The sequence below is a fragment of the Leishmania martiniquensis genome, chromosome 32 (assembly GCF_017916325.1).
Source record: "Leishmania martiniquensis isolate LSCM1 chromosome 32, whole genome shotgun sequence".
NCBI classification, from domain to species: domain Eukaryota; phylum Euglenozoa; class Kinetoplastea; order Trypanosomatida; family Trypanosomatidae; genus Leishmania; species Leishmania martiniquensis.
Window position 1 is genome coordinate 861,177 of NC_090167.1, and position 10,081 is coordinate 871,257.

The 10,081-nt window shown below is 59.2% G+C and overlaps 3 protein-coding genes across 3 annotated transcripts; all 3 read right to left on the minus strand.

Moving 5' to 3' along the window:
• Positions 1–622: 622 nt before the first annotated feature.
• On the minus strand, positions 623–2,461 carry LSCM1_01871 (uncharacterized protein; the record flags this gene model as incomplete). The annotated part of the gene is made up of 1 exon (XM_067319469.1): positions 623–2,461. One exon carries the CDS (start codon positions 2,459–2,461, stop codon positions 623–625), a length of 1,839 nt encoding a protein of 612 aa, XP_067176018.1.
• Positions 2,462–3,729: 1,268 nt separating this feature from the next.
• LSCM1_01872 (uncharacterized protein) lies at positions 3,730–6,780 on the minus strand (the record flags this gene model as incomplete). Its single annotated transcript, XM_067319470.1, has 1 exon — positions 3,730–6,780. One exon carries the CDS (start codon positions 6,778–6,780, stop codon positions 3,730–3,732), a length of 3,051 nt encoding a protein of 1,016 aa, XP_067176019.1.
• An 889-nt stretch (positions 6,781–7,669) lies between these two features.
• On the minus strand, positions 7,670–8,290 carry LSCM1_01873 (uncharacterized protein; the record flags this gene model as incomplete). Its single annotated transcript, XM_067319471.1, has 1 exon — positions 7,670–8,290. The coding sequence occupies one exon, from the start codon at positions 8,288–8,290 to the stop codon at positions 7,670–7,672; it is 621 nt and encodes a 206-aa protein (XP_067176020.1).
• Between the last annotated feature and the right edge of the window lie 1,791 nt (positions 8,291–10,081).

Here is a 10,081-nt window from a genome sequence, read left to right on the forward strand (position 1 = left end):
ACGTACAGCGGCCTATAAGAAGAACACACACACACACACAAACACACATGCATGTGTGGGTATGGGTGAGCCATCAGGGCCGGAGGAATCCACGCGGAGAGGGGGAGAGGGGGAGGAAGGGTCTAAGGATGAGGATGTCATCTTCACCACGCCTAAAGGAGAGAAAACAGCAACGAAAAAAAGAAGCGGAATGTACAGCCCATCACAGCGTGAGCAACGGCGATAGCAGGCGAGCTGGTCTGTTGACATCCGCGTGTGTATGCGTGTGTGCTTCTGTAGTGATCAGTGAAGGGAGCGCCCCACCATTGGAGGAGGGCGGACGGAAAACAAAAAAAAAAACGGAAGAGGTGCTGACCGAGGGCGGATAACGGGATAAGTCGAGCGCCACAATGCGAAATAAAAGGGACAGAAGCGATCAACAGCAGAGAAAGGGAAGAGCACAACGCACCAAAGAGAGAGAGGCCGGCTCGGATCCTTCCCTCATGGACTACCACATCTGCAGCCACTCGCACAGGCCTCGGCCCGCTTGTCGTCTCATCGCGCCGTGCTTTGACTCCTCGCCTCTGCCGTCGTCTGTGCCTTTCCGCAAACGTTCTCCCTTCACCAAAGCGTCCTTTTCGATTCACGGCATGTCGATCACCTCAGCGTACAGCGCTCGCTGCGGCGATGGCAAGCGCCGCGATGGCAGCCAATCATCTGCGGGGCTGTCGAAGAGGTACGTGACGGGCTTATACTGATGCGTGCCCACGCCGGCTCCCGCAACGCTAATGATACCGCCTCTGCTGCGGTTGCCATCGTGATAGATGCGCGGGGCAGCTGTGGTCATCGCGGACAAAGCATGCAAGTCGGCTCTCAGTTTTCCAGAGCTCCCGTCAGGTACCCCGCAAGTGTGATGGGTCGGCACATGCGAGGGAGCAGGGTAGAATGTGTACAGCGTGCTCTGAGGCGGCGGCAGTGCGTAGCTCCCTTCCTCAGAGACGAGTATATCCACCAGAGCCGGCGGTACTGCCAGTCGTGGCACCGCCCCGTTTTGGCTATACTGGGTGGTAGAGTAGGAGGGGTTCGCCGTACCTTCGTACATTGCCTGGCTTCTCCGCTGCTGCTGCTGCTGAGAATGCGCTTGCTGTACTGGCGCATTCACCACCCGAGGCCGGCACTCAGCCGTCGCTACGAATGCACCGGGTGCGCTGACGCTGGCCTCGACCGTGGATGAAGGCCACTGCGCAGATGGTAGGCAGGGGTAAAATGTGTGCAGGGTGAGGGGTGGAGAAGTGCCCTCATTATCCTCCGCGGCTGTCGGCTCAGACGTCGGAACCCCTTCGCGCGCCATGTTCATCGTAGGGTCCTGAAAAGAAACAGTCGCACCAGCGGCAGCAACTTCGAAAAAAAGTTTCTCACCGTACACCCACTGGCCCACGTCGCCTGTATCACAAGGCGGCACAGGAAGAGTTCGCGGTGCCCACTCATACGGCGGCAAACAGTCGTCTACGTCGCGCAGCCCAAGGTCGCTGTAGGGCTCAAAAGGCGCTCGGAGAGACATCGAAGAAACCTTAGCCAGTGCGCGTTCGCTTTGTACGCTGGCCGTCGGCGGCCGCTCCGCGGCTGGGCTAGAACGACTTATGCTTCTCTCGCTCCGGCCACCGTTGCCCTCGACGTCCGCATCTGGGCTTATCTTTCTTTCTATCTCCGGAGGCAGAGCATAGCTGTGGCAATCGAGTGAGTTGCTCCTGCTGCTGCTTTGACGGCCTGCCGACCGCCTCTCTTGGAGCGAGTTGGTGGCACTGGTCGTGCCAGCTCCTGTTACGCCATTAATCGACGACCCCGCCTCTGCCGCCTGCAGTGGAGGTAAGCTTTTAGGGCGGCTGTCTACCAAAGGGTCATATTTGTTCTCACTCGGCCACGCCTCGGCGTTGATGCTCTCAGTGCTGTTGTGCCTCTCCTCCTTCTCTCCACCATTCTCGCTTTTGTGCGCACGCGCACTGCCACTGCTGACAGGCCTCAGGCTGCTGCTGCCGTAGAACGATAAGTAAACGGTATCTGCTGGAGGAGACAGCGAGTCGCCACTCCTCAAAGTGTCTCTGCGGTCACCGAGGTGCTGGCGCTTGCCCTCGAGTCTTTTGAACTTTTCCAAGGTGTACTCTGGGGAATCCACCGGCCTTGGTGCATCGGCTACTGACATCTCGGCGCTGCTTTTAGGCGTCTCAGCGGTGAGCTTCCGGCGGCCCTCCACTTTTGCCTTCTCTTTTGCGTCTCTCCTCGTCTTCCCCTGAGCAGCGCGGGCAGAAAAAGCCGGCGCCTTGAGCTCAGCAAGAGGGTTCACATCCGAGGCAGAGGCTGGGCGGACAGCCCGCGGTGCACTCTTATCCTCCGCTGCGGCTCGAAGTTCGTTTACCGTCTCAATCGCCGCCGCCTCCACAAGCGGGCGCCTCCTTCTCACCGCTTTGGAGCTCGCACAGCCCATCGTGTGTGTGCAGGGCTTTGCCTTGCCGCTGCACTTGGTGGACGTAAATGGTTGTCCGGCAGATTGTGTGTGCAAGATCGGGGAGTGGGAAAGAGCAAAGGAGGCGCGCGCGTGCTGCCGAATGCGGTAGTTTCGCAGACAGGTTCGGATGGCACGATAGGAAACAAACACCCTTCCTCCAGAAGGAATAGCCACCGCCTTGCTTGCTCAGTTTCGCAGAGCAAAACGGAGAGGATAAGTGGAGGTGATGCAGGCAAAAGCTCAGCAGACGCATAAGGGAAGGAGTATGCGAAACTTTCAGTGAAAAACGGCAGACGTGTGTGTGTATGTGTATGTGCGAAGCGCTGCTGCTGAGACCCAGTGGTGCAAGGGATGAGGCAGCGCACAGATCGTACGCTGATACTCACAATCGCTACTTCGCTTGTCGCGCATGCCAATGAAAGGGAGAAGAGAGCGAGAGAGAGAGAGAGCAGTTTACAAAAGCATCAGCCATCGGATGAAGAGCAAACGGCGCCGCGAAAAAAACCTGGAGCTCCCTCTGCTTCTTGGAGGAGGTGCGGCAGGCACCCTTCTGGGGAGGGGGTGGGAAACACATCGGGTGCAGCTCTCTATCTGCCCTTCACAGCTCGCCTAGAGGAGCATCGTTGATCGCAGGATGAAAACGTCGCCTCTCGGTGGCAGCTGCCCCTATAGCATGCGCCAGAGTGGGAGGAAGCGATAGCTAGGAGAAGCTCCGTCATTCTGCTGTCTTCCTCCAGATACACCAGCCGCCCTTCCTGAACATATAGGCACGTGCACCGAAGACGAAGCACGAGGCGGCAGAAGCAGCCGCTGTGCAGCGGCCGTTGGCTGTCACTATCTGTGAATTGAGTACCGTTGCTCTCGAGCGTTTTTTCTCTCGCTCCTGTTACGTCCATGATAGGCGCCTAACCCTTCGAACGGGCAGCGGTAAGGCCGCTGCCGTGTCCGACGTCCGCGCCTAAACACGGGCACACCCACAGACCCACAAGCGTGCACGACAAAATAACAAAAAAAAGGCACAAGGGGCGGACTCCTCCGCGCTGCCTCTTCTTCGTCTTCTTTTCTCTCTTATGCTGAGGCCGATGAAGGAAGGGGAGGGGGAGGGGGCGATGGATCCACTCGGGCCACTCAGAGGGCACCGCTTCCCTTTTTTCCTTTGCCTCATCCGAATTCTCTTCCGGGGCGCAGATGTCTGCGCCTTCCTCCACCCCCTCCCAGCTCGACCCTGAGTTGGCCATCTACGCAGCTTAGAGGTCCGCCAGCATATTCTGCGGCAGGCCCTTGCGAAAGCGAGTCTTGAGTACAAAGTCACGTGCCAACTGATGCCCCCTCGCTGGCTCCAGCGGACCTACGTGGGCGCTGGCATCAAACGGGTCTCCAGGGACCACGTCCCACTGACGGAACTGGAAGAGAGGAAGGGCCTGTCCGTGCGTGAGCATTCGTATCTGCGTCTCCAGGCCAAAGCTATCCATGGCGGGCACCAAGGCCCGTGCTCGGATAAGGGTTGTGGCAGCAACAGGCTCTTCGCCAAGCAACGCGCCGCGTCGCTGCTGCAAGATGTCGCCGAGCTGTCCGACGCACTCGGGTGTGCACAAGATCTCCGCAGCCAGCACCGGCTCCATCAGCCGAGGGCGGGCACCGAACAGAGAGTGACGGAGGGCCGTGCGCGCGTTCGACAGGACGACAGCATCGCGGGTCGACGCGTCAATGTCAGCAAAGATAAGCTTCGCAGCGACGCCTCGAACGATACCGCCCACCAAAGGGCCAGCCGCCATGGTGGCGCGGAATGCCGAAACGATGGCGCGCTGATGGGCCACTTTAAGCGCGTGATGGGCCTCCTCTGCCAGGGTGTCGTCAATGAGAATGCTGGGGCCCTTTGTGCCGTCCGGGCCAGCAGCTAGCACATGCTGTGCGTCCAGCGCGTCAAAGCCGTAGTCACGGCGCAGTACCGTCCACAGCTTACGCGGCTCGCGGTTGTCACCGAGATCCTCTGAGAAAAGGCGCAGCTGATCATACTCGATCGCTTGCGTGAAGGCGCGTGGCAGTGCACCGCTTACAAACCCTATGGAGTTGTTGCGCGTGCCCGTCATCGCCAGCAGTCCCTCCACGTCGTGGACTGTCTCTGCGAAAGTCACGAACGGCTGCGAGATGCCCACCGGCACGCTAGGGCACAGGCCATGGCGGAGCTCGTGCAGCGCTGTGTCCAGCTGCAGCTCCCCAAAGCCGCTGATGGTGTACTCGCCCGTCTCCTCTTTGTGGACATCGAGGCCAGGAGACGTGCGTAGCAGCACCCCGAGGCCGTCCTGGACGCTGTTCGCTTTTACCGGGTCGCGCACTTCCATCGAGACGTGCAGCAGGGGCTGTGGGAGCCCCAGCGGGTACACTTTGATGGATGCGACCCATTCTGAAGTGATGCCGCGAGCTTCAGGCGGACAGGGAGCGCCTTCATCCTCGGCCAGCACGGCCGCCACTGCGGCACCACCCACTAGAACGATGTGTGACCCCGATCGCGCCGGCAAGCCTGTCACATACACTGTCTGCCCTGCGGTGGCTCGTTGAACCGGCACAAAGCCATCCTCTACCGTCCGCAAGTACAGACCCTGTACCTCCACCTCGTAGTACGGGTCCGCGTCGCTGCTGAACTCGTCGAAGGCAAGCAGCCGCAGTCGCGAAAGGCCGCCGCTGCGGCCGCTCGACATGGACGCGCCCATGTTCTTGCTGCTGCTGCTCACACGCAGAGTGCCGTACGCTACGCGCACGACAGCCGCTAGGGTGTCTTTGGCGTCAAAGACGCGCTGCAGAGATGCGACCGCTATCACGAGGTCGTCGGACCTCGCCATGGCGGCGCCGTCTTCCTCCACCTCCGTAGCGGAATCCGCGGGGTCCCGCGTCGTGGCAAACAGCGCGCCAGTGCCATACTGCTTGGAGAGCCACTGAGAGCGAGCCGTGGGCGACGGCAAAACGCTAAGAATCGCATCCAAGGCTCCGCCTGATGGAGTGCCGCAGAAGTAGCGCATCGCCTCCTGTACTGCCAAGAGCGGCGAGCGGGGCAGCTTAGCGAGGTCGGACGAGAGCGTCTGCGCGGCTTCGCCCGTCACAGAATGTGCAACAATTTTGTATAGAGGCTCTAACACAAACTGCACAAAGCTCGGGCGCTGGCGGAAGTTCACGATCTTCTTGAACTCCTTTTCATACGTGATTTGCCCCCACAGCTTCGTCGCGAGCGCAGCGGCGTTGATGCTTGGGTACGAAGCCGCGTACTTCATCGCGAAGGTCTCGAGGGAAAAGCACAGGCCAAGCTTGACAGAGCAGAAGCACACGGTCCCACGATCGGGGGACACGAGGAAGGCATCATAGGTGGTTCCACAGCCTGCTATTACGTTGTTGACAGCATCCACGACCATGCGCAACTTGCGATACGCGTCCAGGGGCGGCAGTTTGATGTCAATCATTAGACGGTCCACCTTAGTAATGATAAGGAGAACCGGCAATTGCTCCTTTACAATGGCGTGACGCAGCAGCCGCTCGCTGTGGTCGCTCACAGACTCGGCCGCGTCGACGCAGAAGAGCACGGCGTCGGCAAGACGCATGCCTGACGCGGCCTCGCCCATCAAATCGGGATGGCCCGGAGTGTCAATGATGGTGATTTGCCGGGAGGTCGGCTGCAGCGCCGCGCCACCGGTGATGGTGGTCAGTACGTGACTTTTCAACGTCATCTCGCGGTCCAGCTCATCCTTCCGTTTGTGGTACGGGCGCTCGTCGAGCAGTAGCTCGACCAGCGACGTTTTGCCGTGATGGAGAGAGCCGACAACCACAACGTTGCGCATGCGGTCAGGAAGGGCGGCGAGAACGTCTAGGTAGCTCTGCGAATCTGATGTATCATGTGGGCGCTGTTGATGGCGATCGCCGTCGAGTAGAAGCAGTCGTGATGAGGCCGCTGTGCCGTCTCGCCCGGTATGGCGGCTCTCCAACAAAAACTGCGCCTCTTTCCTGAAACCCACGCCTCGGCGCCCGTGCGGCTGCACCTCGCTCTGGTCTACCAGTGGCTGGTGCAGCGCCTGGGTGCCTTCCTCACCAATGATAAGTTCGACATCATCACTAAAGTCCGAGTGGCTCTCCTGAGCGCTGCTACCGAGCGACCGGCGGTGGGCGTCCTCCTCGGCGTCATGCGGCGAGGACGTGGCGCTGCCGCGAGGCTCGTCAAGCGGCCGTGACTCAGCGTCGCCCGCCTCTTCCTTGCCACCATCGCCATGACGAGCGGCCGTACGGTTTCCATACTCGTCGTAGCCGAAGTCCATTGCACTTTCCTCTGTCAGCTCTGCTGGGTGACGTGGCTTGCAGACGGGGGAGGAGTAGCGATGGGCAGAGATGAAGCGTGAGGTGAACAGCAACGCGGCCATGTGAGCATGCCACGAGTAGCGGTGTGCCACCAGACGAGGCGAAGCAGCGGCGAAAGAAAGCGGACGAGAGAAACAGAGGGAGAAAACAAGTGAGCTAGTGGAAGGCGGTGAGACCGATACCGCAATGCAGACGCCATTGAAGCACCTCGGCGAAGAGAAGGATGCGTGAGGAGGAACGAGCGAGCGTCGCTATCGCGCATTGGGAGGAATGTCGAGAGGGGGTATACAATGGCTCGAGAAAGCCGTTCCGCGGACGACAAGTAGTGGGGAAGCGCTACATCCCTTACGAAACGGAAGACACAGTAGCACACGCACAACATTCACAATTAGCGCGTCCCCTCCATCTCTACACACCCTTCACCGCTCGCCTCCACACACACAAAAAAAAACAAGAACGGCGAGGCAGAGGTCTCGCTGCAGACCTTGGCGCTTTTCTTTCACGCGCGCCCGGTGTTGTGCTCTATTTTTCTTTACCTTTTGTGATGATGAGCGATATAGGGTCGGCAACTAACGCACAAATACACCGAGGGGAGCGCGACCGGTGTAGAGGGGGGGAGGGCAACGCGGCTGCTATCGTCACCTTGGCAACAGCAGAGGAAAGAGGCGTGCGTGGCGTATCGCAGCGCTAGCAACGCAGTTGCACCTTCTGGGAGAGGTTTTGCAATTGCAAGCGCTTACGCTTTGAGAGACAAGATGCATCACCTCGACCGTGAGGATCTCATCTTCATCCTCTCGCACTCGCACTGATCACACGGCACTCGCACCGGCAGCCCCCGAAGAGACATCCTTAGCTGTGGCGCTCGTAGCGCAGGGAGCCGTCTGGGTTCCGCAGGGACGGCGCCGGCACATTTGGGGTGTTGTAAAACGTAGCCAGCACGCGCTGCTCCACCGACACTTGATGCTGGCGCTGCTCTAGCGAATTTCGAACCTGCCGCTCGCGGATTTCTTGCCACTCCTCCGGCGACTCCGCCGTCAGACGCATGGCCATACAGTTCACCATCTCCGCAATATCAGGCCGTCGTGTCTCGAGCTTCTCGGTGTGCAGGAACGCCACGAAAAGCAGCGAAAAGCCGCACACGAGAAGCACCGCCAAGCACGACTGCGTCTCCGGTCGAAAGTTGTACTCCGTTCTCCGAACCTCCCAATCGAGGCACGAGACGAGCCCTAATCGATTGATATACAGTGTGCGTGAAAGTCGGTCATCCTCCAGCACGGCCAAGTCCTTGTGAGCTTGATTGATGAGTTCGCGCTGCGCCGAGGCGCTTGTGATGCTGCGATTGCGGCGGAAGCCGGTGCGAACTTGCTGCAGCAGCAGCATTCGGATCGTTACATTGGGGATTCGGTTCGCCGCCTTCAGGTATCGGCGATACAGGAGGGCAACGGCATCGCTCGGGACGAGAGCGGACATGATCGAGCCCCCCAAAAATAAAGTAACCTCCCAGGAGAGGGCGGGAGAGCACCTCTGCACACACTGTGAGGGAGAAGGGGGGTACAGAAATCGTGAAAAGGGGTGCCCGAAAAAGGGGGGAAAGGGTGGACAGCACAGCCACGGATACGCCGGCACCCGCAAGCCCCCGCCGCAACGCAAAGCAGCAAAAAAAAAGCCCTCGAATGTGAGGAAAGGAGAGGGGAGAGAAACGGCTTTCCGCGCACACAATGAAAGACACACGTGCCCGGACTGCCTCTCTTCAGCACCGAAGAGGCCGCGGCCGTTACTGCACTGCTCGGTCTGTCTGTCTCCACAAAGAGGGCTGCACGGAATGTCGAAGGAATGGATGCACGCGAGGTGAAAGGCGCACACAAAGATGGAAGCGTAGGCCGAATGCGCAATTTCTGTGAACACTTACGTGACCGAGATGACAGAGCAGTACTCAGACGCGGACGTGAGCCTGCCGGTGATGGATTGCGAGCGTCAAGATTCTGGCAACTGTTTGGATACGCTGTCCTCCCACCCCTTCCCCGCCGAGCACAAACAAAAAGGCACGGACACACAGCCAAAAGTCGATCTCACGGGCAAAGGAAAGCACTGCAGCCGCAACGGTGGATACCGAGCTTGCGTTGACTGCACCCCATTTCATACAACGCCCTGCTCGTCAGCGTTGCAGAGTTGGCTAACCTTGACGCTGTGCTACCCCTCCTCTCCCCCTTCTCCTCCCTCACACACACACGCACACACAAAGACACCGTCAACTTGAAAGATAAAAGTGCGCGGCTTGTGCACGCGGCACAGGTCCGCGCTACGGTTCTGTCTACGAAATAAAAGTCTACGGAGAAGATGCAAAGTTTTGGTGCATTGCCGCAAGCGAGTCGGGGTGTAGGGGGACCACACATGCGCATAGGGAGATAAATACATATATATATATATAATATGTGTGTGGAAGGAGGGAGGGAGGGAGCTCGCAGATGCCGCAACCATGCGGAGAGGACAGTGGAGGTGCCAAGAATAGGGGAATGGGAAATAAGAGACGGAGAGGGGCAAGAGAGTGAGAAGAAGAGGAAGGAGAGCTGAAGCAGTGAAGTACTCGGGAGGGGGGGAAGGGGAGGAGTTCGCCACCGCGCAGAGACCGCCTCAGCGTGCTAACAGAAGCCTCCCCTTCCTACACAATTGAAAGGATGGCGATGTCCCCTCTGTGCGCTACTCAGCGCCGCTGTTTGCATCTCCGGCATCCGTGCGTCGTCCTTCTGCGCGTGTGAAAAGGGGATGCGGTGCGGTATTTGAAATTGTGCCTTCGTTGCGTGCCCATCTCGCAAGTTCCACTCCTGTCCTCCCGAGTATGTGTGCACTGCTCAGCAAATAGGGAGGGGGGAAGGGGAAGGGGCGCAAACAGAAGACGGTGAGCGCATCAGATCCGCGCTGACGTCGAATAACAAGGCAAGCATACCCAAAGAGAGACACACAGGCACACACATACACACGAGGATAGCAGAGATTCACAGGGTCCACCAATTCCGACACTCGCTGGTATCCGCACTGAATGAGGCCAGATGGGCAAAAGAGGAATGCCACGGATGAAGGGGTGGTGGTGGTGGTGGGGAAGGGGGGAGGATGAGAATCGGCCAAGAAAATCAGACACGGGATGAGAAGGACAGCGGCACTGCACAAAGCGTGCATTGCCCTTTGCTCAGTGCTGGAGCTGACTCTACACGAGGGGGGCAATTGAAGGTAGTGGGAGAGTGGGGGAGGGGAGGCTGTGCCAGA